This window comes from Lynx rufus, unplaced genomic scaffold (genome assembly GCF_022079265.1).
Source record: "Lynx rufus isolate CCGP_SWC_20201006 ecotype Redwood Valley unplaced genomic scaffold, mLynRuf1.p SCAF_2, whole genome shotgun sequence".
Classification (NCBI taxonomy): domain Eukaryota; kingdom Metazoa; phylum Chordata; class Mammalia; order Carnivora; family Felidae; genus Lynx; species Lynx rufus.
This window is the reverse complement of record NW_025814834.1, coordinates 213,287,459-213,314,439: the sequence shown is the minus strand read 5'-3', so window position 1 is coordinate 213,314,439 and position 26,981 is coordinate 213,287,459. Positions and strand designations below refer to the sequence as shown.

The following is a 26,981-nucleotide window of genomic DNA, read 5'->3' as shown; positions in this document are numbered from 1 at the left end:
CGAAATACTTTAGGACTGACATTTGGGGTGACAGGTTGGCAAGGAATGTGCCTGTGACTTCAGAGATGCCCGTAAGCACTACACTCTGATTCAGAGCACTATGATTAGAACACAGACGAGGCTTGTGTTGGTCAGATACCTCGTTTTTGTAAAGATGTCGAAAGGTGCAAACCACTTTTATAAGCTGTCTATTTTTTTTAAAAAAGCCAAGCAACCCCTGAATGCATGCAAAAAGGCGTTTTAGGAAATCTGAGGCTATCAGGCTGTAATCTCACTATGGCATTATCCACTGGATTGGAACTCTTAATGAGGCCAGCTGCCTTTGCCCCTCCCCTGGCCTCAGGAACAGGTAGGCTCCCCCCTGGGGCAGTTAGTTGCCTCGGGGGAAAAGACTTGGGAGTAGGGTTGTTCTTAGAGGTTAAATCTCAATAGGCCTATCTGTTGGCATGAGTCCTACCAGCTGTCACAGTTGCAATGTCATGGGGTCCCCAAAACATGTGTTGGGTTATAGGAAGCCTTGACCCCTATAAACAAGTCAGGTGTGAATCCCACTGATGGGAGAAAGTCCTGCCCAAGAAATGTTGTCCCCACTGCAGGATGTCAAATGACTAAAAATCTAACAGCTATGGTAATACAGTTCCTAACGATTTCATGCATAGCATCTTTCCCCCATTTTCACTTGCGACGATAACAGTGCGGATTTTGTGCGTTTTTACACATATGACTTCAGAACTCTAGAGACAAGGGAGTAGAATGTTAACAAGAAAGCAGAAGGAAAAGGGGAAAATTTCTGTTTGAAGCAATCTCCCCAATAAGAAAACCGAGTGAGAAAGATTGGATGTTGGATGGGGCCCCTGGGTGGCTCAGTCAGTTGAGCGTCAGTTGGACTTCTGCTCAGGTGGTGATCTCATAGTTCGTGAGTTCGAGCCTCGCATCAGGCTCACTGCTGTCAGCACGGAGCCTGCTTGACATCCTTGGATCTTTTGTCCCCCTCTCTCTGCTTGCTCCTTCCCACTCGCGCTCTCTTTTGCTCAAAAATAAACAAACATTAAAAAAAAAAAAAAAAAAAGGATTGGATGTGGGACCCTAGCCCATCCTGGCCTCAGCTGCCTAAGCTCGGTAAGGCCCCCCTCGTGTGCCCACGGCCATCTCCACGGATGCATCATCCTCATAGGTAACATTTTATTCATTGCCGCTCATGAGCACAGTATGCATTATGTACTCCTCACAGCAGCCTTGTCATCCCCATTTTACAGATGAGGAAACCAAGGCTCCAAGAGGTTACGCAACTTGCCACAGGTCACGATTTATGAGTGGTGGAACTGGAGTTCTGCCCTGCAGCCTGGCTGCAGAGCCTGGCCTCTGGGCCGTCAGGTCACACGGCCCCTCTCCTAGTGCCTCCGTGCCGCATTAGAATTGCCTGCTTTTGTTTATCTTCTACATTAGACTCCAGCAAGGTTCCTGGAAACTTGATTCATCCCTGTCTTCCCAGAGGCCTAGTGCTGGCCTGTGCATGTGATAGCTCAGGAAAAGTCATTAAATGGGGTGGGGACGGGGGGTGGGGGGGCAGAGGCAGACACAAGGCTCTAAGCAGGCTCGTTTTCCTGGCTGTCTTACTTTGGATCCTTGGTTTCATTCTGCCCAACCGATTTTTTGGTGTGTTCAAAATCCAAATCGTCGTAGCGGGTATTTGGCACAGTTTTCTAGGTTCAAGGCTTAGTGCAGCCAGAGCTCAGCAATTATTATTAACCCTATGGATTGAATGTGTCCGAGCGGGTTCTAGAAAGTAGATTTCTGTTTGTCATGGAACTCTGGGGAAGAATTTCTCCTGTCAACTGAGCCAATCTTGAGAGGCCTTCACCCTCTCACAGAATGCCCTCTGATTACGGTTTCCGCTGAAAGGAGTAAAATCCGTGGAGGAAAAATGCTTTTCCACTTAGTCCTTGAAAGTGGATAGAGATGAGAGGGCTACAGGTCGGAGAGGAGATACAGTTCATGGCGTGACAGGCTTCTAGAACAGACACTGTACTGCAGTGGGTATCAGAGGAAGTTTTAACCAATTCGTACACTCTAGTGCAAAGTATTATTTAGATAGACCGTTGAGTCCTTTTAGAGGACTGTCAAATGTTTGGTTGAACCATTCAGTCGAGAATCCTGGTATCTCGTAGCTGTCACCTGTTCACAGTATTCGAAGATAGTCTGGGTTGCCCTTCTGTTCTCAGCCTAATTGTTTGTGCTCAGTCGAGCACAGTATATATCTGTAAGATATTTAATTAAAACAAAAGTCTTGAACACACACACAAAGTAAATGCAGGCACAATCCATCACTTTGTTGGGGTCAGTACACACAGCCCCTAAGGAGGATCCAGTCTATTGTACTAGGAAGTCACATGTTTGACACATACACTTTCTCCTCATTCACTGATTGTTTTTGAACCTCACTTGGTTGATAGACATTGGCCATGACAAATTTCTCAACCGACTAATAGCCTAACATAAGCTGTACAGGGGTATGCGTATGTGTGTGCAACATCTGTCTTCAACTAATAGGGCTGTGACACAGTTACTCATCATATAAGCAAAGAACAAATCGCGGTTGGCCAACTGTTGACCCTCAGGCTGAAAGGCAAGATCAACCGAGTGGAATTGGTTAGCTCTCCTTGTGTCACCTTGTTTGGATTTATAGTTGCTAAAGGAAAATGACGTGGAGTGTTTTCATGATCCTCGTCTTTGGTTTTGGGCCTCCAGTGTATGTCAGATAGCACTGGCCAGACACAGACCTGGCCTGTATTGATCGCCGTCCCTGGGTGGATATCTGCCGTGTATCAGCCACTGTATCAGCAGCCCCTTCCCTGGGGGAAGAGTCGTCCCTGCCGTACCGCCGACTCTCTGACATTTTCATGGAGTTCAAAGCTCAAGTTCATTTGGTGCTGACATTTTGGATTAGCTGGTTGACTGGAAGGCCTGCTTCTTTCTATACACTGTGAAATTTATAAACCGCAGCAGCTGAGAGCTTAAAATGGCCGACAAGCCCCCAGCTGGCAGCAATTAAATCCACCACAGACCTTTGGCTAAACAAAGGTTTGTGGAGGCAGGGTTGCTGCCTGTGCACTAAACAGACTCATGTTTTAAACCATCTTTTATGTCAAGCGGTGGTAAGAGACGCCGTCAACTAACGAGAGGTGAGCGGGCAGAGTTTTGCCACCTCTTGTGTAATGGACGATCCATTATCCCCAGGATTGCCAGGACCCTGCCCAAGACGCAGCACGTCTTGACAGTGAAGGTGATCTCGAGAAAGGGAGCGAGGCAGCCGGGGGAGGCCAGAGGCTGGTCCGGCAGTGGTGGGCCAGAGTGCCTTGGACCTCGACCCTCGGCTCCAGCATCTAGCCTCCTCCTTCTCTTTTAACAGCCACCATCATCCTTTAGGTTTTGAGAAGAGAAGGCAGGAACGAGGAGAAGGCCACAGGATGCCATTTTGTACCCATTCAAGGAGCAGAAACGTGAGGATCTAGACCCGTACTGTTTAACGCGCAGTTTAAATTTAAATCACTTTAAAGTTTTAACATTCGGTTCCTCAGACCCACTGGCCACATTCTAGTTGCTTGGTAGCCACTCGTGATCAGTGGCTGTGTTACTGGACAGTGCTCTCTTCTAGACAGGACCAAGTGTTGAAAGGATGTAGATTGCAGGGCTCTCTCAAATGCACCGTTGGTGGGAGTGTAAATTGTTTCAGCCACTTTGGAAACAGTTTGAATTGTCTTGGTAGGCGAACACTGATGCCTGGTGATCCAGCAAACACCTCCTAAATCTGTATGTATCCATTCCCCAGGAGACGTGTACGGGAATGTTCATAGCAGCAAACCCTGGAAATAACCCTTGTACCACCAACAGGAAAATGGATGGATGATAGTATATCCGTGCAATGGGATGATGATAATAAGTAGGTACGATAGATGGATTCTAGGTGCACACAGAAGGATGGCTGACTCTTAGCAGGTATGTCTTGAGGGAGAAGTAAGTCCCAAGACATAAAAAGGCAATGACAGCCTTTTTGAAAAGCCTAAAACAACTAAAAGCAAAGACTATAATGAAGATTCAGAATAGTAGCTGTCTGAAGGTGGAGGAGGGGTGGGGGGGGGGCACAGCAGAGGACCACACAGAGAGATACAGGCTATGGCCAGTGATGGCATTTTTGCGCTGGGGATGGTGGTTTCACAGATTTTACTCTACCATGTAAAACAAAGAAAAAGGCCAGTGATGACAGTAGGATACTTGAACTGAGGATACTGATGAGCATAGTTCTAAAGCCCAGTTTAAAGAACCAGGGAATTAGAGTCCTTTCCCTCCAGGTGCTCGCAGGCTCACAGGGAACATGAATACATAAAAGTTACTTAAGAATTGTAAATCTAAAGTAGACACATGGTACTACCCAATCACAGAGCGTGAACAGACAAGATCACTGTTTGCCTACGGCCATACTGCTTTCAAAGGGTAACCTGAATTTCCAGTGCCATCATCAATAGATGGAGAGGACAGTTCCATCACAAAGTGGCCTGCCCTGGAGAATAGCACTTTAAACTTCTTGCTGGCTTACAAGGTTTGAAACACCAGCTTACTGGTTTTTGTTCATAATTATTTGATTAAGTTTGGTGCCATATGTGTGGACACACATTGACTTTAAGTACACACACACACACACACACACACACCTGCAGCCTCCCACTAGGACCTCAGAGGTTAAAAATTTAGGCGAATTTTGGAGAAGAAAGAATAGTTTTTCAGGTACCAACAGTGATGAAGCAGTAGGGGATTCTGGGAAGAATTCCTTTAATGCCTTTGTGCTCCTAGTAAGAGCATCTCTAACCCACCCCTTCTGATAGCCCCTGGAGTTATGGCTGTTTCCTCCTATGGCAGAGCTGAGCTCTTTTTTCTTCTGTGTCCATGGCCCTTGAAGCCACAGTGAGCTCCTCCTATCAGCAGTGTCTGAGCACTACACCCAGCCTCCCCTGGATGGTTGGTGGGTCACAGAATGAGGACCTTGGAAATGGGAAGACAGTGTGCAACCTGTTGGAAAGACAGATAAGAAACCTAACAGAGGCAGCGTGTACCCACAAGGGAGCTACACTTCCTTCCTGTTCTCCAGCGTTTGGGTGGGCTTATAGTTAGCAAGTTCAAAGATGTGCTGGGAGTGGAGGTGAGTTGGGTCAGTGAATTTTGGGGAGGATCCTGAGGGATGCCATGGAGTCAAGAAATAACTGTACGCCCCAGCCAACTATTTGCTAATGTGATAACACGGGGTACACTTACTTACATTTTCAACTATTCCATGGTTGTTACAAGATGTGATTTCCAGGAGCTCAGGTCCAGAAACAAGCCTCCTTTCTTTGACTTCCCTGGCTCCTTTGGATCCCACCGGAGGAATTTAGGACTCTTAGTAAGTTTTCTCCTCATCGGTATAGCATGTCGTTCCCACTCTTGGTACTAATGAAAAGATTGTTTCTTTTAAGGAAATTACATGTGTTAGCAAAGACATTAATTTCATGACCATGCCTTCACGTCCCTTCCTTGGTTTTGATCAGCGGACTATATAAACACAAATCCTTGACCTTTCTGTCAGGAAGATATGATTCTAGATATGATTCAGGAAGATATGATTCCCTTAACTTTGTTGACCTTCAAGGCTCAGAATCTCTGGTCTTCAAACTCTCCACCAAAGTTAGTACGCCACCTTTACTTTTGAGTTCCATGGTTAAAATGGCCCTTATGCTGACCCCCTACCCACCCACAAATGCATTCGTTCAGTTACTCAACTAACATTTACTGCTTTTCTACCGTGAACCAGGTACTGTTCTAGATCCCAGGATAGCAGTGAATGAAACAAAATTCTTGTCATGGAGCTTATGTTCCAGATGGGGCACCAAGCAATAAGTAAATATTTTATCTAAGTGGGATGTGAAGCAAATGTGTGCTGACACATGGCTGACTTAACCTAACTTGTAGTTTGGAAGTATCATTCTCGTTGCCATGAGGAGAACGGACAAGGGTGGAAATAGAATAAATTACAAGACTGTTGTAATAATCCATTAGAAATCCAGAGATTGTTTGTTAGTCATGACAGAGATGGAGCGGTAGTTGGATTGGGAGTACATACGGATGTTGAGCCTGTGGACCTCCCAGTGGATTGGGAAGATGTGGGGAGAGGCATCAGGATGAAACCTTATACTGAAAAGCTGTCGGGGGCGGGGGCCACCTGGCTGGCTCAGTCGGTTAAGCGTCCGACTTCGGCTCAGGTCACGGTCTCGCGGTTCACGAGTTCCAGCCCCACGTCGGGCTCCGTGCTGCCAGCTCGGAGCCCGGAGCCTGCTTCCGATTCTGTGTCTCCCTCTCTCTCTGCCCCTCCCCTGCCTGTGCGCGCGCTCGCTCGCTCTCTCAAAAATATAAACAAACAAACAAATATAAACAAACAAAATCGTGTCTTGTTCCTCTTGGAAGGGCTTCTGGGGCTTCTGTCACGATAGCCAGAAGCTCTTCCAGGCGACAGAACAGGAGGACTGCCTTGGGAAAAGGACCCTTGATGAGCCTGCCCTTGGCAGGCTTGGACTGACAGTAGCTGTCTCAGGGGCCAGGCAGACAGAGCAGGGCTTTGCTGCCTGGGCAAGTGTGCCATGCTCCCTGCCCTGGTTTGCCAGCACCCTTACGGGAGCAGGTGTCCGACCTCGCCCCTGGGGACCCCACGGCGGCCGGCTCCTTACACTTCCCTTCCTCCCCTCAGCCGGTAGTTAGCATGTAAACAGCCAACTAAATCTTGAGACCAACATTTACAAGGCCGAAACCTTCAAGCAGAAACGGAGACTGTGTGTAGTGGGAATATGTGAGTACATGACATAAATTAAAGTTGTTTCACCCCTTCCCTCAGTACAGATCACCGAAACCTCTTTACAGGCTTCTTACACCACCCCTGACGAGCTCATGTATGGTATCTCGGGCATCCTTAGTGCTGAACTTCTAAAAATGTACCACTGGACTTGTGGCTCTCTGGCACATAGCAAACATCAACCAGGTATGGATGGGGCTTCAGACACCACGGCCCGGTGAGCGGAGTGTTGACCTGGGTCCAGGAGTGCTTTGCGGTGTCCCAGTGTCGCGTAGCCTGTGCTGAGTTTTTAGACTGTTCCCGTCCGTATTAGTACTCCTGTTTGCCCAGTAGGGCACTTTTCGCCTTTGCAGTAAATTTCTACACTACTGTGAGTACATGGTTCTGAAGCTGTGAGTCAGTGCGCGAGCCTTCCTGCTTGCCGCTAGCTGTGTCTAGAGAGGGTTGTTTTGCTTCAGTGGAATCCAGGAACAAATAATGAAAAGTACAGCGAGTACAAGGCCGAGGACAGACCCGGCGCACTCTTATCAGTCATCTGAAATATGCACAGCCTTTCCAAGACAAATATGGACTCCTGTTTCTAGGAAAACACCGAAAAGTACTTATCAATTACCCTGTATATGGTTTGTGGAAAAAGACAACATCAGCCTACCCCGAAAGCCATGGCAAAGCAGATTCCTTTGGGCAACCGACAGCCGGATGGCATGAGTGAGAGTCGCTGCAGAGTCCCAGACTGTGGCCTGGGACCAGTCCATGGAGCGTTTCTGCTCCCTCATAGGATTCCTGTGTCCCTCGCCCTGGGCCCAGACAGCTGAGCTCATCTTGAAGAAGCCCAGAAGCCTGGTGTCTGCTTCCTAGATGCCCCGGTGCCCTCACCGTTCTTGTCCCTTGCGAGTCCAGAGGCGCCTCTCCCGAAGATTCCTAGAAAAGTGGGGTTTTCCCAAGGAGAGGGCTTAGGAACAACAACAGGAGTCGTCACCAGTAGATAGCCCACGTCCTGTGGGGCGCAGGCGCGGCCGGCACGATTTTATTTGATCCTCACTGCAGTCCTGTGAGGTAGGCGTCCTCATCCCGTTTTACAGAGAGAACTGGAACCCGGGGTGCAAGAAGCCCACTCACTTGTCCGTGATCACACGGAAAATGGCAGAGACAAGGCTCTGGTCAAAACTGGAGTCCTGAGCAGCACTGTCTTCATAGCGAGTGCGTTCATAGGTGATGCCATCGCTCAGTTCCGGTCGTTAAAGTTAGACTCTGCCTCTGCCACGTGGTGCTTTGTATTTCAGATGAAGGGAAATCATGTCAACCGTTATGCTTGACCTCCTTGCTTTCTGTCCCTTGACCCGTCCAGGACTCAAGCCCAGAGGGTTCGCAAACCGCGCTGCTGCACCGGGCCCCAGGGGCTGCTGCCCCGCTATTCTGAGAGCCAGGCAGAAGGGCAGGAGCAGCTCTTCAAACTGACAGACAACATTCAGGACGAATTGTAAGTGGAGCCTCGGGAAACCACCGAGTTATCTTTTCTATCTCTGAGTCTAAGTAGTTGCTATTGTTCCAAGCACCCTCGTGACTCTTAGGCGTTGGAGTGGAACTTGTCGAAGATTCCTTGACCCAAACCTTTTACAGGTTTAGGTATCACTACTCCTGCAAAGCCTTTGACTTCAAGTGGAGGTTCTCAAACTGGGTTCCACAGTGGGACTTCTGGGTTTTGTTTCTAGAAGATGGTGGTGCCTCTCTAGTTTGTTCAAAGAGAGGAGATCGTGAATAGGACGTACTCAGTTTTAAGGCCTTTTTCTCTGTAAAATGTCCTTAAACTTTGGTGTTCTACTGTTTGCTGCAGAACAGTAATGAAAAAAAAACAGAAACAAAGGGCAACTAGTGTCTGAAAATTTTAGAGAAGCAATTTTTAAGACTTTTTTTTTTTTTTTTTAATTGAAAGAGAGTGAGCGAGAGCGTGCACAAACAGGGGAAAAGGGCTGGGGAAAGAATCCCAAGCAGGCTCCACAGTCAGCACGAGCCCAATGCAGGGCTCGATCCCACGACCCTGGGATTTTGACCTGAGCCAAAATCAAGAGTCAGACGCTCAACCAACTGAGCCACCCAGGTCCCCCAAGAAAAGCAATTTTTAAAAAAGTGTTTTGTTACTCTTTGAAAAGGAGGCCTTATATACCTAGGGTCTTGGAGTATTTTTGGTTAGTGAAAAATTATTCCAAATTGACACGATAGGATTCAGTATATCCCTATTTTAGGATATTCTGCAGAGACCTGTTAGCACACAAAAAAAAAGCTCATTAACTTAAATTGGTGTTAGACCCTCCATTCCAGAGAAGGCAGTTGGTTGTGCCTGGCGAGTAGCAAAATGCTTGTTTAATTTCTTTTAATGCTCGTTTCTCTCCTTTAAGCTAAAGCAAGAGGGGGAGGGCTCTGAGGGCCATGAATATTTTTTGTCTGATGGAGGAGTGTCTGAAGCAGAGGTTAATTCAGGATAGGCTTCACTGTCATCATTAGAGACAGCGTTAAGCTGACCTCATCTCATATTTTTATAGCAGTATTTGAATGGAGACATCAAAAACCAAGTCCAGAATTCATCTGTTGCTTGCTGGGTAGGATGGCATCTTCCCGGATGCGTTTTGGGTAACTCAGGCCCCCTGCAGTGTTACTGGAAGGTCTCTTGATGAGACATGATACTGTTTCAGCTCAGGCTGCCATAAAAAGTACCATAGTTAGGGTGACTGAAAAAACAGAAATTTATTTTCTCACAGTTCTGGAGGTGCCAGTTTGGTTCCTGGTGGAAGCTCTCTTCCGGCCTTGCAGATGGACGCTTTCTGTCTGAGAGAGAACATGCAAGGGCAAGAACTCTGGTGTCTCTTATAAGGACCCTGGTCCTGTAGGATCAGGGCCCTGCCCTTAAGACGTCATTTAACCTTAATCACTTCCATTACTTCCTTCCTCCAAACAGGGCCTTGGCATAAGGCTAATGCAGGGACACCGTTCCGTCCACAGCATGCTTCTTGAATATGTTTTGCGCTTTTAGTCTAGCCCTGGCTCTGGTCACCATTGCAATACCCAGAATCCCCAGGCAGCTTCCCTCCAGGGGGGGGACTTTCTATTCCTGCTTCCTCGGGGGAGGATTTGGTGCCACAGCTGCCCTTTATACACCTTTGCTGTGGGAACTCTTGGATCAGAGGCCCAGAGAGTCATTCCTCAGGTCTGGCAGGGCGTGGTTCAGAGGCGGCTAGAAGGGCAGCCCCAGGAGCCCTGGGATTTTCGTTTTAATAGGCACTCAATAAATATTTGTCGAATGAATGATAGCTGGATAGCTGCAGTATGGCATTATATTAATACACGTTCACTTTTCCATCTTTTGGAGGTTTTCTGGTCAAAGGTTGAGATTATAAATTATTGTACGTTGTGCTTTTCATTTCCTCCCCCACTCGCCGCTATTCAATTCAAACCATCTCGGTCCTTGTAAAGTTCATTTTCAGTAGAATGGCATGTGCCAAAAACACAAGGGAGAAATGGTGTAGGACAGCTAACGTAGGATCGTTCCCAGTGAGATACACGCACATTGAAAACAGAGCCACGTAAAGCTGGAAACTGGAATCAAACTGAAGTCAGTAAAATAGATTTCGTGAAACCCTTGAAATTTATACGAGCTGGGAAAAGATATTGGCATGAATGAATTTTGACTCTAAAGATGAAAACCATGTGTCGCTACCCAAGTTTGTGGGTTAAATCTCGCCAGTGAATGTTGAAGAAAGCACGTGACCATGGCCTTCCTCGGCATACAAGGAAGAAGCCATCGGGGAACCCGGCAAATATTTCTCTGAAGTATTCTCGGTTGTCAGGCTGGGTCTTCATGGTGACGTGAACATTAGAATCATCGCTTTGCAAGAAAGGAGTTTTCAAGAAACGCACACAACTGCCAAATTATACCTCTGACTTTTATCCTAGACTTGTAATTAAAAACATATTTAAAGACCTAATTATTTGCATATTTTCCTTCAGAGTTAACCCCTTAAAAGGGTCTTTAATACCTTGCTCTACTGTTCTAACTAAATGTTTCCACATTTTTTTCCAGTTAGACTCACTGTTTCACTTCTGGAAAATGTTGTGTAATTACTTCCTGATGTAGTGAAAACCCCACAAAGTCCCCAGTGCCATGGGCACTTCAACTGTGTTCTCCCAGATCAAGTTTCATTTAATTTTTTTTATTTTATTTCATTAATTAGTATTAAAAAGATAGTTACTGACATACGATTTAAGGTCTGGCCAGCTAAAAAGGCTTCAGCTTTTGGAAGAATCAACTGCTTCTCTGGTATGCTACAGGATTATCATTGCTTCCCATCCTTTGCAGTTTGGGTTTTGAAACAGGATCCTGGGTTAAGATGATGTTAAAGTAAAATTTGTCCAATCTGATTAAATTATTTTTTCCTTGTAACTAGTGTCTCATCTGTAGCCAGGGATCTCATTTTCATTTAAGAAAGAAGAAGAGAAAGAAAGGAAAACAAGTCCCTATTTTATTTCCACAACTTTATCACAAAGTGACCCACCAGCATTGTAAGCCTTAGGGTGGCTCTTACCTTTTAAGAAAAGGTTCCCATGAGCAACCCGCATGACCTAAGAAACTGCTCTGATCTACCGTTTCCTGGAGTTTGACCACTGGATTGTATTTTTTATTTTATTATTTTTAAAAAAACTTTTTTAACATTTATTCATTTTTTGAGAGACAGAGAGCCAGCACAAGCAGGGGAGGGGCAGAGAGAGGGGGAGACACAGAATCCAAAGCAGGCAACCGGAGGCAACGAACCGTGAGATCATGACCTGAGCCAAAGTCGGACGCTTAACCAACGGAGCCACCCAGGTGCCCCATGGATTGTATTTTTTAAATGTTGTTTCAGACAATAACATTTATGAGATTTTTATTTTAGTACAGAGAAGTATAAAAAAAAGAAAAGAAAAATAGCCTATTAACCCAGCAGCCAAATAAGCTCTTTCTCTGTTTGATGAAAGGAATTCGTGCACATGGTCAGCACATTCAAGTACAAAAAGAAATAAAAACAAAAATAAAATTTTCCTTTCTTGCCCTCCATGTAAACATACTTGTGTATGGCATTTTGGATCTTGTCTTTCTTGACAAATTGCAGATGAGACAGAAATCAGAATTTATTTTTTTTAGAGCACAGATTATGGTGTTGATTCTAACAGCATAGAATCACAAATATAAGCCTTATAGTAACATATATAGTCTCAAAACAAAAACAAAAGACGAGTCCTTTTGAGGAACGGGCTAAAGCTCATTAGCTTTCATTTTCTAAACCTGGAAATACTCTGCCAATAACCATAGACACTTAGGGAATTGGACATTCTTGGATATGCCCCTGAATTAAAACTCATTTGACAGATTAGCCAGCTGTGCCGATAAAAGTGAATGGCTTGACTAAATCTTTAGTAAATTAGATCAAGAGTTCTAAGAGAGTTTTTTTAACTTGACTGCTGGGTAAAATATATCCAACATACAAAGTTGCCTGTGCTCTAACAAACTCCTGAGGACCTTACAATGTGAATTCTCTGTCAGTTTCTAAGACTACCTAAGACATAAATGTATCGAATGCTAGTATGTGCCAGGAAGAGTAAGAAATGTGCTTTTTCCTTGCAGAGTTCGCAGTCTTGCAGGGGAAGCAGACAGGATTACCAACTATCTGTAACATATGATTGCTTTTAAAATAGAAGCGTGAGCCATGTGTTATGAGGCCTCAAGGGGAAGTGATTAATTTATTCTCAGAGAGCCGGGGAAGGCTGTGGACAGTTGGCCTGGTCCTGCAGGATGAGGAGAACGTGCCCAGGGGAGAAGAGAGAAGGGCCCGTATACAGAGAAGGGTGCCGGGCACAGGCACAGACGGTGGCTGAGCTACTGGCATTCTGGAGGTTTGGGGCTCACCAGGTGTGGTGGCAGCACCCATGTGGGAAGGTGGCTCACAGCCCAGAGCCTAAGAGCCACACCGAGTTCACCTGTCCTATAGGCGGTGGTGAGGTTTTGAAGACGATCCCACTCAGAATTACATATTAAGGACGGAACCTTGCCGGCAGCAGAGAAATGGATCAGAGTCAGATGAGACAGGAGGGCAGGGCAGTGGCGGGGGCGAGGGGTGGGGGGCGGCCAGCGGCGCCCTGGACGTAAGTGGCCCGGTGAACGGTGGAGGCACCTCTCGCTCCGGTAGCAGTGAAAAGGATTGGGGAGGACGGAGTCGAGGGTATCTGGGGAGAAGGCGTCAGCGTAATTCACAGTCCTGCTGGCTAAATACAGATTCGGAGTGAGGAGGGGGTGAAAGTGACCCCCAAGCCTCTTGCCCATTTGGCTGTACCAAGATACGGACCAGTGAGCGTGACAGGAGGGGGCAGGGAGGGGGGTGGAGGAGAAGGAGCAGCCTGGCAGAGCACATCCTGAGTGTGAGGATGTGTGGGATGCATTTGTGTGGAAAACCAGGCTCAGACACAGATTTGGGGGTCACGGATGGACTCAGAGGGGTGACACTTTTGGGGGGGTGGTATTCTAGGAGCACTTTTGCAGTAAGATGACTCAGAACTTTTCCATTTTGAAATGACTCCAAAATTGAGTAGAATATGGATATACAAATAGAGTTAATAAGGCAAAAAACAAAAAGTGGGAGGAAAACAAAGAAATCAACTTGAAGAGGGGGGGTGAAGCGGTTACTTGGCAGATTGCTCTCTCCCCAAGGACCAGTTAGTTGGTCCTGAACCTGTTTTCCATGTGGCTGCTGAGAAGGGCACTCATTTCTCCAACCCGCTGATGTGAGGGTCTGGGGACTTGTAAGGCCCTCCCCCTCCGTCAGGGTCACTTAGCATCTGTCTCAACGGAAGAAGGAAATTGCGGTGGCCGCCATCAGCGGAGCACCTCTTCCGTGCAGAGGCGACGGGCAAGGCCGGCTGGTCGCATGTCAGCTGCGCGACTTGGAGAGGGCGTTGCTACCTACCACCGAGCGAGAGACCGCAGCTAACGTTGGTGATGCCGTTGGTGGCCGAGAGTGCCCCTGTGGTGTTCGTGGTTGGGGGATGTTGTTAGCAAGAGTGGGTTTTCCTTCTGTGGCATCGGACCTTGCCAGAGTGACCCACTGTCAGCACCTGTCACCTCGGAGAATGATGTAAGCCATGTGCCCCAGCCTTTCTGAAGAAACTTCTGACCTTGATCCCAAGGTCGAAGTCCCCTCTTTCTCCCCTTAATTTTTTTTTTTAACATGTATACATTTTTGAGAGAGACAGAGACAGAGAGACAGAGCATGAATGGGGGAGGAGCAGAGAGAGAGCAAGTACAGAATCCGAAGTGGGCTCCAGGCTCCGAGCTGTCGGCACAGAGCCTGACGTGGGGCTCGAACTCACGGACCACGAGATCATGACCTGAGCCGAAGTCGGACGCTTAACCGACTGAGCCACCCAGGCGCCCCGCCCCCCTTTCTCCCCTTAAAGGATGATGAAAAGTAAAACTTTTACCTAAAGTCTAAAAATCTTATTTTCTATAGAAGCAGTTGTAGTGTCTGCACCAACCTAAAATGTATCACCAGGGCGCTGGGTGACTTCCCTAGTTCCCTCCATATTTGAAGCGTAGAGCTTATCCAGATGCTTTGTGTTTCAGGCCACAATTTTTTTCATTCTCCCTCCCTCCCTGTGGGTTCTTACTAGGTCAAAGGCTGGAAGGATGTGCTCACGATCAGCCTGAGACCACACTGGCTTTCTTCCTGTGTCATCCCCTGAGGTTTCACAATCGTCCCTCATTTATGGGTCAGAAGCAGCCCCGTGTGAAACACAGTTGTTCCAGAAAGACAAGTGGGAAGCCAGGGGTCTGGACTGGGCTCCAGGGCAACAGTAGCTGCTGCCGCTCTGTGAGCAAAACCCCGAGCCTCTCAAGTGGAGCCCACGAAAGCCTGTGGAGAGAAGCTTCTGCAGGAGGATGGCCAGGAGGGGAGGGAAGCGCCATGGCTCTGTAGAAGAACGGGACAGAGGAAAGCGCCTTTAGCAGAAGGAAAGCTGCCTCGGCCAACTGCTCCGATCACCCTGAGCTGTGGGTCCCCTCACAGATGAAATGCTTGGGATCTGTCTCCACAACAGGAGACCCCTAGTCTAGAGCCCAGTTTTAATTATTCTTTGGTGTGATTTCCAGATTTTGTAACAAAGAGAAAGATGACCGACAGGAAACCCCGAGTCTTGGTGGTTGGTTGTAGGAGCACTAGGGAAGCGTCAGGGGGGAAACGGGGGGCAGAGCTTTGCAAAGTCAGTCTCTGGGTTCTTGTTCCAACCGTCGTTGGGGACCTGGCACCCCAGCCGTGGCTTCACTGTCTCCCTTCCTCCTGCTCTCCATTGTACCATTGACTCTGATCTGCTTTTGATTTGAAAAGACTTTAGAAGAGTTCATGGAGGGACGCCTGGGTGGCTCAGTCAGTTAAGTGTCTGACTCCTGATTTTGGCCCAGGTCATGATGGGATCGAGCCCCACATCGGGCTCCTCCCTGAGCATGGGACCTGCTTGGGATTCTCTCTCCCCATCTCTCTGCCCCTCCCCCCCCCGGCAAATAAATAAAGAAGAAGAAGAAAAAGAAGTTCACATAAATGTCCAGAAAGTGTTTCTAATGCGTGGTGGCTTCAGGGCACGAAGGGAGCCCCTGGTCACAGAACAGAGGTCTATGCACGTTCACAAAGCTGTCGCTCTCCCCTCACATTTCTGTGTGGCCGTGAATTCTTTAGACGTTCCTGGCAGGTAGTATCCCCTCGTATCCCCATCGTTAGATGAAGGCACTGACCCAGAAGGACAGCAGCTGGGCTGCTCAGGGTCGCCAGGTCTGGCAGCGTCTCCCTGCCCTCGCGGCCTGTGTTTCCGCCTCTGTGCGAAGATGCCTCAGGAGAGCACCCGAGCTCAGGGCCTCGCTTCCTCCCAAAGCAGTCCTGGCCTGACTGAGGACTTGTGCCATCTGTGGCATCTTGGAAAGAAGTCTATTTTAAAGCCAATAAAAGTGTTCCAGTATGGAAAGTGCACTAATAATTCAGCCACCCTGGCCCTGGTGTGAGAGCAGCTGCCCGGATGGAAAGGCCTTGGCTCTTTCTAGAGGCTGTGCCTAAATGTCAGCTACAGCAGGTGCCAAACGAGTGAGAGTGGGGGCAAGGACCAGAGGAAAGGAAATAAACTCAGTTGAAATATATATATATATTTTAACGTTTGTTTAGTTTTGAAAGACAGCATGAACAGGGAAGGGGCAGGGAGAGAGGGAGAATCCGAAGCAGCTCCAGGCTCTGAGCCGTCAGGACAGAGCCCAGTGCAGGGCTCAGACCCACGAACCTCAAGATCATGACCTGAGCTGAAGTCCAACACTCAACCAACTGTGCCACCCAGGCGCCCTATCAGTTGAATTTTTAATGCACATTCCTGCTCTCATCCCAACTGAGGTGGCCAACGTTGGGGTCTCTTGAGAGCCCATTGCCTGCCCAGCCCACCCGTGCTCAGAAACCATAAGCTGATCTGGGTTTTCACGCTAGTTGCGCAGCAAGTTCTGGCCCTGTGGTGCTTCCTCTCTGTCAGGATGCTTTTTTCATTTCTCTCTCTGTCTGTCTCTCTCTGTTTCCTCTTTTCTTTCCCCAGATGACCTATTTTATTTTTTTATTTTTGAGAGAGAGAGAGAGAGAGTGCACACGCAAGTTGGAGAGGGGCGGAGAGAGAGGGGGACAGAGGATCCGAAGCTGGCTCTGCGCTGACAGCAGCGAGCCCAGCACGGGGCTCAAACTCACGAACCTCGAGATTATGGCCCGAGCCGAAGTCAGACTCCACCGACCGAGTCACCCAGGCGCCCCGGGACAAGCTATTTTAGATTCTGTTTAGTTCGATGAAGTGATAATGCTGTCCCCCTAAGACTGTCAGAACCTGGAATGTGGGAAATTCTGTGCTAAGTGGCCTGGACACCAAAAGCTGCTGGGTACTTCTAATTTTGGCATCGAGACTTTACAAGTCTGCATTCTTGGATTGCCACCCAGTTAGAATAGAACAATAAACCCCAATTTTTGTCATGCAAGGCTGTAATTAAAGCGGCAACTGAAACAGGCAGATACTGAGCGTGTAGGGGGTGGCTCTCTCGGTGGGGGCGGGCTCCTGGGGAGACGTGGGGGCGTAGGATGCAGACCCCACTCTTACCTCTGCGTAGAGAGCCGAGGGTTTGGCAGTGCTTCTGAAGGTAAGCAGCTAGGCATTCAGAAGCAGGGGCAGGACTGGAGGATTCCAGGCAAGCTTCATGGAGGAGTTGGAACTGGGAAATCGTCAGGTGGGGAGACTTTCAATAGGTTGTGCTCTGGAAGGGTGGGGGGGGGGGGTCTCTAAGCCTGCAGGCGAGCGGGTGCCCAGCACATGCTTGGGTCTGAAAGGAGATGGGCCCGTGCCCCAGCGGCCCATGCCCGGGCCTCCGTCCCCTCAGTGTTCTGTGACCGCAGAGAAACAAAGCCATCCTGGGACCCCAGTCCCCAGGCAGCCCCGGGGAGAGCCTCCCTCGGCCCAGCGACCGCAGTTTGGAAATTCCTCTCAGGACATCAAGTCCCAGGGGGCCAGAGCTTGACAGCCAGCCTGTCGTCAGCTCTTAGTATTCTTGCCGTCATCTGGTCTCTTTTGCTGTCCCTCGACGTCGCCGCCCCATTGTGGAAGGCTGTCACAAGATGCCACAGAGGCAGCCAGGCCCCGGAGAGCTGCCGCGGCGGTTTCCAAGGGTCACTGCCCTTCATTCAGGAGCTGAGCTGAAAGGTTTGACGTGCATAAATTTCCACTTTAAATCTGTGAGCTCCATGGAGGAAGGGGAATGAGATTCCCCGCCCCGCCCCCCCCCCCCAAGTGGCCCTACAGCCCCTGCAAGTAAGGACTGGAAGTTAGTCAAATCGGGATTATAGCTTCCCTTCAGAAAGCACTTTCCAATTTATTAGAGTTTTCTGAACACGCGGTGGTATTCTCCCGGGTTCCCCGTCACCGAAGCGTGGAGTGGAGACCGGGCTGGGCCACCTCGTTGGAACCGTGACGAGGAAGGACCGGGGTGCACGTGTGCGAATGCTGGAGGTGTCGTGCCGCCTTCTCGCAGCAGCCTGCCTGGGAAACCTCGTTAATTCTGCGTTCCCCCTGCGTCCCCACCACCCCGCCCGTGTGAACGTTGTCAGCGGCTACTTCAGTGGGTATCGAACGGCATTATATTTTCTCCCTCTGTTCTGCCCAGCAAAGCCCGGTTCCATTTCCTCTGGGCCTCAAACTCCCTAAAAACTCTCACTGAAAAAGAAACCCCGCACAGTGCAATTCCAGGGTATAAAATTGTACTGTTGGTCATCGTCCCGAGCTACTTGGATCCAGCACCCCGTGTACGGGGCCATGTGCCGTACGGGCCCGGGAGGTCACTGACACCCTTAGTCCAGATTTACAGATGAGGGAACTGAGGCTCAAGGGGTGGTAAACGTGAGGGAGCCTGGTCAGGAGCCCACACACCAGGCCGCCTCCCCTTCCTTCGGCTCAGTGACTGGGAGTGGCCCGGCGCCGTGGGTCGAGGCCACGCTCGGTGTGCCCTTCTGACCTTTCCCCTTCTCTCACAGCTTCATAGCCGTGGAGAACATCGACAGCTACTGTGTGCTCATCTCCTCCAAAGCCGTTTACTTCCTGAAAAGTGGGGACTATGTGGATCGAGAGGCCATCTTCCTGGAAGTCAAATACGATGATCTCTACCACTGCCTCGTCTCCAAGGACCACGGGAAGGTGTATGTGCAGGTGACCAAGAAGGCTGTGAACTCAAGCAGTGGAGTGTCCATCCCTGGCCCTTCCCACCAGAAGCCCATGGTGAGTACCCACCTGGCCTGTCTTCTTCGTGCTGCCCCCCCTCCCTCCCGAATTGGCGTATTCCGCGGCTGAGAGATAGAAAGGGCCCCCAGATCGCCTCTGCCCTGCTTACGCGTTTCAACAGGGATTCACTTTAGGTTTACACTGGGCGGTCACTAATCCCCAGGGGTACTGCTTCTCAGTCCTGCATACAGAAGGAGCTCAGTGTGTGCGTTAACTGGGGTGACGCTGCCCTCCCAGCTCTACCAGTAACGACCCCACCAGTTCCTCGGCACTTGTGCCTCCACTGCCCGTCAGTACAGCACAGACAGCCATGCCAGCTCTAGTTAGTGGGGGGGACCTAACGACGTGATACGTGGGCGGGGGGGGGTTATCCCTAAAATGCAACTCTTCGGTGCACTGAACCTGAGGTCTTACAGCACATACTGGCTTCTCTGTCGTTTCTCCTCTATAACAATTGCAAACTTTCCTCTTCTGCACAAAGAAGCAGTATCTAGCATAGCGAAGGCCCTTCCGCAGAATAAACTCAAAATAAGTATTTGTGAATAAAATGGATACATTGCCTCCAAAGGGTACAAGGTACTGTCACGGCAGGACTTGCATTTGAAAGCTATTAGTATTTAATAACGTTCCTATTAATAACCAGCATCCATTAAGGATGTGCCCTGGGCCAGGCTGGATACTAAGTACTTCCTGAGGGTCACGTGCTGTTGTGCTGCCGTCTTTCCCACTTGACTGGTCAGGAGGCTTGGTGAGGGCAAGTGCCTTGCGCGAGGTTATATGGCCAGCGCTGGAAGGAACTGGGGCTTCAACCCCAGGTAGTACGACTCCAGAGCTGGCAGTCTAGACCACTTTGTTTGCCGCTTCCGCTCGGAGAGACCTGTTGGCTCAGCAGAAGCGCGTGTGAGGAGACCCGCCGTCTCCATAATCTGACTTGGTGGCTTTTCGTGAAACCCAGGTGTTCGTCATGCTCACTTTTCACCCGGCATGCCGCGATTTTCAAAGCTGCTCTTGAGAACGATGTGCCATTCAAAATGGCCCTGCTTCTTCTCCCCGGCTCTCTCTACAGATCAGAAACCACAACCAACCTCGCTGGGCCTCTCTCCTCAGAAACCCCTTGACCTTCCCCTGCTCAGGAATGCACTTGGGTTTGGCTTGGCTTGCGCAGGCTCCCCTGGGGTCGTCGGCTTAAGCCAGGGCTGGTAGATTCACAGAGTTAACACCCAGAAGTTGAGTATTTCCACAAGTTCCTTTTTGTGATGGGGAGCCTTGCCCAGCTACACTTCTCTCCTTTCAAAGCAGCTGAGCAACTCAGCATTCCTGATAGGAAAGGCCTCGAGACGTTAGTTTGAGGATTCTTCTTCCCTCTTTGACTGGCACCAGACATTAGAGGTGAACCCCCTCGGTGCAGCCCTTTCTTCTTGCTCTCGGTCTTGCCTCAGCAGACCCCCGTCTCCTCAGAGCTGAGGCTCACTGGCTCTCGGTTAGAGGGTGTCCCAAATGTCAGATAATTGTGGCTTGGCTACCCCGTCACCTGGGACGTATGTCAAAGACGCGGATTCCAGGAATCTGCCCGCGTCCTGTGATTCGTTTGGCCTCCACCTCGGGGGCAGGTCACTCATTCTGTTCTGCTCTCCAGGTCCACGTGAAATCGGAGGGCCTTGCCGTCAAGTTGTCACAAGAGATAAACTATGCAAAGAGCCTTTACTATGAGCAGCAACTTATGTTAAGACTCACTGAAAATCAAGAGCGGTTGGAGCTGGACTCCTGAAAAATCCCAGCTGCCAGAGAGACGCTCGCAGACACAAGCCCCAAGTCAATCGGGAGGAAAGGCCCAAAGGCTTGGCCTAAATCAGAGGCAAAACCGGAAAAAGGTTGGAGGGGGGGCTGTCAAGGAACGAGGGGACGATACGAACGGAAACCGTATTAATTTGTGGGTGGGTTGGGGGGGTTCCTTTAGATTGTGGGGAAGTAATTTTTAAAAGGTATTGGCTGAATAACGTTAAAAAAAAATGTACTGAGATGAATCTAATTTTTAGATTGCCCTGTATTTTGTTAACATGTATATATGTACAACTGTGTGTTTGTAAATATGCAGGAGCGTTTCTGAGCAGGGCCTGTGACATGTGTAAAGGTTTGTTAGCTGTAAAGTAATATAAAGTTATATTGGATCTTCTATTGCACTAATTCTGCATGTGTAATTCAGGGTACTCGCTACAAAAAAGGCATTCTTGAAAGGTGAAGAATGTTCCATGTTAGCTTTGGAAACCAGAGTATTTGCAGGAAGAGGACGGAGGGGAGGTGGGCGGCCTCGAGGCTGGAGCGGGAGGGCAGCCCCCAAAGGAGGTGGCTCAGAAACCAACCCGTCTTTTATTTATTTCCCACCCCACCCACCCACCCCCCCCTTTTAAGAGTAGTTCCTAGATTATCACAGATTCTTTTCCCTCCATCTGTCTGTTTGGCTTTGTCCTGACTAGTCTTGCACACACACACACACACACCAGCATTGTAAGTCTGTCTTGGGATGTTGTCAGAGAGGATCAGTTTGAAACACCGGTAGGCTCTGTTGATTTCGAAGGGGAGAAAAAAAAAAATCTCACACAACTGTTTGTTTTAACAAATCAGAAATCCACAGATCTATCAGAAGCCCACAGTTAAGAATGCCCTCCTTTCCTTTCAGAACAACAACAAGGAGAAAGTCCTAGAACTCTTTTCTCTTTTGATAAAGCCACAGGCAAGCACCACAGCCGCCCAGCCCTGGGCTCAGTGATGGCAACACTGGGACGAGAAGGGAGAGGGAGAGAGCCTCAGAAAAGGGAATGAAATCCGAGTATTAAAAAGCCGTTTTGCAAGTTTTTCATGGAACCGAGATTTGGCTAAAACATCTCTTGTCCTCAGTGTTAAATTCCAGCCAGTAGCAAGGCCTGGTATGAGTGCCCTCTTCTGCCTGGGTCTTGTTCTTGTTGTTGGAATAAACAGGTTGGGAGCGGGAGCTCACTCTAGAATGAATGACTAGCCTTGTGATTTGAACATTTTCATTTTGATAGAACTAATCGGTTTCAACAACCTCGTCCCATGTGGCGGAGATCGAAAATGACTCAGTGGATCAGCAGATGTGTGCAAGGTTTGGGTGTTTGTAACTCTTGACCCAAACCCTTCCAAGACTCACATGAAGCTGATCTGTCCACCTCACCATCCCTCCCCTCTGCGCACATGCGCGTGTGCGTGCGTGTTTTTAAAGAAGCAGGAAGGGAGCTTTAGCACAAGTGCTCGAGAGCTCTAGCTCAGTGGGGTTTTCGAGGACCGCCTTGAACCCCAAGGTCTGTGTGGTCTTCGCCGACTCTAAGTTGGTGGGTTGCCGCGTTGAAGCTTAGCTCGCGAAGGGTTGGGGTGGGTTTGGGTTTGTCGTTTGTTGGCGTGTTTTGGGTTTTTTTTTTGCTGGGTGCCAGTCGTGACTGCGTCCCCTCACGCACAAGATCCCCAGCAGGGTGACCTGTGTCTTCCTCACCAGCCTCCTCCTCTGCGCCCCACAAGTCTGCCTTGTGATTTTTGTCATCAGTGACCCACTGCCAGAGATCACCGCCCCTTAAAGGTGAAACTCTCAGAAGGGTTGATTGCTTGCCTCAGTGAGCCTTCTGTCGCTTTCTGGAATGAAGTCGGTGGAATTTCGTAAGACTGCCGAGGGCGGCCTTGGGTCCCGTCCCCCCAAACCCCCCCCCCCCCCCGCCCCGTGGCAGCTGTGACGCAGCAAGCCGGTGGGGGGGGCGCAACGCTGCTTCCTGAGGGACCCAGGGAGGTGTTCAGATGCCCTCCTCTGGGCTCCTTTCTAACATTAGCTCTAGAAACAGTCGCGCATCTCGGTGGGTCATGCGAGCCCTCGCTGCCGAAGGGGCCTGAGAAGAGGCTCCCGCTAGAGCTCCCTCACGCCAGCCACGGTGGGAAGGCTTCGGTGGGGCTCTGGACTTGGTTTCCTGCTTGGCCAGGAAAAAATTCAAAGCTCTGAAGGAAGCAGGCCCTGCCCCTGGCTCCTTGAATGCCCCATTTCTTTTTCAATTGGTGTTTAGCCCTTGATGTCTGAGACTTTGTTATGATAATTTCTACCGATTTTCATGCTGTCCCAAATACCCAGTTTCTCTCTGAGGAAAGTAAAATAAATTGAATAAGGAGAAATTGGATAAGGAGAAATCAAAAGCCATCCTAATTCCCTGACCAGGCATGGTTGGCAGACCCAGCAGGGCCCTGCGGCCAGTGCTGCTGCTCTGCCCCCGGGGAGGGCTCCCCCGAGGGGCTCAGGCCGATCCCCTGCGCCCACCGACCGACCAGAGGGCAGGAAAGCAGACCTCTCAGCAGCCCCAGCTTGGTGGGTACTCACCTGGGTGTTCAGAAGGTTCTAGGGCCACTGTGTTTTTAAGCATCATCTGTGCCTCAAAATACCATAGTAGCTGCTTGATAAAATCCTGGTTCTCCACTGTGTAAACATGATTCTATACAATCACCCATCTGTTAAGACTCTTTCGTCTGTGTCTCATATCAGAGTCGTTATTTTTCTTCCTGTGGAATAAAATGCTTTATCAACTTCCCAGACAGGTCGTTCTCTTCTGGTTTCTTGGTGTTGCGCAGATTCTAGAACCGGTGCCAGTGATCGATGCCAGACACATCCTGACGTCCACAGGAACACAAAACCTGTCCCCTCGCTCCAGGGAAGCATGATCCTGGGGCAGATCCTCACCTTGAACATTATTTCACTTTCCAAGAGTAAGCCGCCCGTTCCGTGGTCCAAGCCCGGCTTTGTGCGGCCAGCCTCTCACCCCACCACTCAGGCGAGCAGCCTGGGCCCCGGCAGGGAGGAACTTCTCATATTTGCTGAGAAGGGGAGACCCCAGGAGGAAGAGCTTTGGAGCTCACTTTGGACGTGTTAAGTTCAAGGTGCCTGCTTGATGCAGAAGGCAGTGGGGCCCACGAGTCTGGAGCTCAAAGAGGTGAGTCCAGGCCAGAGGCGCCCGATTGGGAATCATCAGCACACATATGACAAGCGGAGCCTGGATGAAATCCCCAAGGGAGTTGAGGGGGAGTAGCGAAGAAAAGAGGCCCCGGATCTGAGCCCTGGGGCTCCCCAAAGTCTAGAATTGAGACAGACGGAGGGGAAGAGCACAGGAGATGGCAGGGCCATCCACAGACACAGACGTGAAGCCAGGAGGGCGCGGGTCCTGGAAGCCGAGTCCAGAAAGGTTTCAGAAGGAGGGAGGCTACTAAATGCTGCTGATAAATCAGGTGGGTTGAGGACCGGCAACACTAGGTTTCCAGCATCGAGGTCACCAGAGCCTTCTAGAGCAGTCTGAGTAGCGCGGAGAGGGTAAGAGCCAGATTGCGTTGGAGTCAACAGGAAAATGGGAGGGGGGGAAGTTGGAGACAGCGCACGTTGACAGCTCTGTGGAGTAAGCTGGCCGTGAACAGAAGGAGAGAAGTGGCTGGTACTTACTTCGAGAAAGGGTGGGGGGCAATAATCAAGGAAGACAGTGAAAGGGGACAAGGGAGACTGGCCAGGAAGAGGGGTGGATGTGGTAGAAACTTCCGAAGATTCTCGTTTCCTCATTTCCGTTGCTTCTCTTTGGTCACATTAGCAGAGAGGTGGGGGGGGTGGGGGGTGACGGAGACCTGGAGGAGGAGGGGAATACAAAACAGTCACTGAAGATCATGGGCAAGGGAGCAGACAGGGAAGTATGTGCAGTGGGTCAGCCAGGAAACATGGAGGGCCCGTTTGAGGTTGGGGATCATGAATTTAAGGGGAGACCAGGCAGCCTGGCTCTGGTTTCCTCCAGCCACACTCAGCTGCACGATTCAGCGTGGAACGGGCAAAGAGTTGGATTAATTGAGAAGTGTCCCGTCCTGCCCATTCAGATGCCCCAGTCCCCGTTGCCCACAGGAGCTCATTAAGAGTGAGCCTGCCAGAAGCCAACGTCAGACAGAAATCCGAGAACGCAAAAGAAGGGAGGGGCTGCACTCTCCAAACCAAAGCACACACCCAAAGAAGGCGCCCTTCCAAGTGGGAGAGCTTCTGGGAGGTGTGGCTCGTGTCCCCAAATGCAGGACCGCACAACCTGAATCCTGCAGGGGCTCCGGGACAGGAGGACCGTGTTCGAAGACACGCCGTCCGGGCCCTCTAGGCCTTGGAGACACTTGGCACAAGAAGGGGGTGCGTGGGACATCGACCTTTCTCAATGGTGGCATGCCGCCAGCTCACTGAGACCAGGTCCTAAGCAGTGGTTACTGATCCAAGCTGCTTTTCCCTGGCCGGGGGATGGTTCGAGCAATCGGAGACACGAAGAGAGAGCTCCTCGCTGCTGGATAGTTCTGCTGGAACTTTTCCAATTAGTTTAGATTCTCTCCATACAAATGCAAGCCAAAAATTCGAGTCCACGTATTATTTGTCCCTTTCTGCCCCTGCGTATCCCCCGCGGATACCGCGTGCACTGCCCATATTCTCCCTGCGTGTGTGCACGGCTGTGTGCACACGGGGAGACGTACTCACACGTGGTTTCCCGGCATTGTTTGCAACTTCTCAGCGTTCTCTCCAATGCTGCCGTTCTGTAATTGACTCAACTACTTCCGTAGTGACGGTCTCTCGCTTCGCTTTCCGTCCACCGCACCGTGCCTCCCCCCCCCCCCCCCACCCCAGAGCAAGGCTCCGGTGAACATCCCCGTTTTTGTGCGTTTGCACCACATTTCCACACGGTAGACCCCTTGGGGCCGGTTGCAGCAGGGGGTTTACACAAGGTCGTTTTCAAAAAATGCTGCCGGGGTCCTCCCATAGCATCTACAGGATTGACCCGGCTGATGGGTACAGAGTGCGGTCCTGTCTTCAGTTTGCATTTCCCTAGCAGCGAATTAGGCCATCTTCTCATCTGTACCGACTTGTTAGGAATGGCTGCTGAGTTACAGCAGTTGCCCTTTCAGCATCTAGCCTTAGCACCGTATTGTTTTTTCTCCTCACCTCGTTCATGATGTTGCTAGATTTCCTGGTAGGTACCACCCTTACTCCCTAGAATAAGCCCCATTTGCTTAGAATGTGTTAATTTGTTATTCTTTTGATACATTTCCTGGCTCTGTTTGCTAATATTTTTGAGTCTTTGCATCTTTAAAGTGAGGGCTCCATAATTTTCTCCCTATCTGCAGCAGATTTTATCATTTAAATTTTGCCGCAGGGATGCCTGGGTAGATCAGTCAGTTGGGCATCTGACTCCTTATTTCGATTCAGGTCAGGATCCCAGGGTTGTAGGATCGAGCCCCACATTGAACATGGAGTCTGCTTAAGATTCTCTCTCAAGGGGCGCCCAGGTGACTCAGTCGGTTAAGTAGCCGACTTCAGCTCAGCTAGTGGGTTCGAACCCTACATCAGGCTCTGTGCTGACGGCTGGGAGCCTGGAGCCTGCTTCAGATTCTGTGTCTCCCTCTCTCTGCCCCTTCCCCACTTGCACGCACGCACTCTCTCAAAAAAAAATTAACATTGAAATAAAATTCTAAGATTCTTTCACTCTGCCCCTCTCCCCTGCTCATGTGCTCTCTCTAAAATAAAAAATAAATAAATAAATAATTATCCTGCCTTCATAAAATGGGTTAGAGAGATGGCCACCATTTTCTATGGCTTGTGATACTTAAATTACATGACAATTTCCTGTTCTAACGTTTTGAAGTTACATGGCAGGTTCTAGACTCTTCTCCAATGGCTCCCCTTCATCATCACACCCCCGTGCCTTCTGCTGATTGGAACGTTCAATGTCCATTTCTCCATGTGTCCATTCTGGTGGCAGGTTTGGTTTTTAAAATCCTCCGGTTCGTGTAGGGTTTTTAGTGTGTTGCCATAGAATTGCGTGTGTACCTCCTGAGCCTCTTTCCTATTCTTGATCTTGAATATTTGTTATTTACTGTTCTTTTCAAAGAACTGGTTTGGGGTTTCTCTTTGCTGTTTTGTTGATTATGTCTCTAATCTTATTTCCCCTACCTAGCTTGTTTTGATTTATTTTACTACTCTTTTTTTGCTTTATTTTATTAAAAAAAAATTTTTTTTTAAATTTTTTTTTTTCAACGTTTATTTTTTTGGGGGACAGAGAGAGACAAAGCATGAACAGGGGAGGGGCAGAGAGAGAGGGAGACACAGAATCGGAAACAGGCTCCAGGCTCTGAGCCATCAGCCCAGAGCCTGATGCGGGGCTCGAACTCCCGGACCGCGAGATCATGACCTGGCTGAAGTCAGACGCTT

General features: G+C 49.5%; 1 protein-coding gene and 1 non-coding gene across 3 annotated transcripts in view; both read left to right on the top strand.

The window, feature by feature from the left end:
- LOC124514737 (vacuolar protein sorting-associated protein 13D-like) overlaps positions 1-20,659 on the top strand; it is a 49,988-nt gene extending 29,329 nt beyond the window's left edge. Inside the window, exons 3-5 of one of the 2 annotated variants that reach the window (XM_047082974.1) lie at positions 8,223-8,354; positions 18,484-18,724; positions 20,364-20,659. In XM_047082974.1, the coding sequence (XP_046938930.1) occupies positions 8,223-8,354; positions 18,484-18,724; positions 20,364-20,495 (505 nt within the window). In that variant the 3' untranslated portion in view covers positions 20,496-20,659. The remainder of the gene's footprint in view (positions 1-8,222; positions 8,355-18,483; positions 18,725-20,363) is intronic. The other variant, XM_047082975.1, reaches the window with a different exon arrangement.
- Positions 18,929-19,069, top strand: LOC124516861 (small nucleolar RNA ACA59). The gene has a single exon (XR_006963247.1). It is a non-coding gene; the product is annotated as a small nucleolar RNA ACA59 (small nucleolar RNA).
- Positions 20,660-26,981: the final 6,322 nt, after the last annotated feature.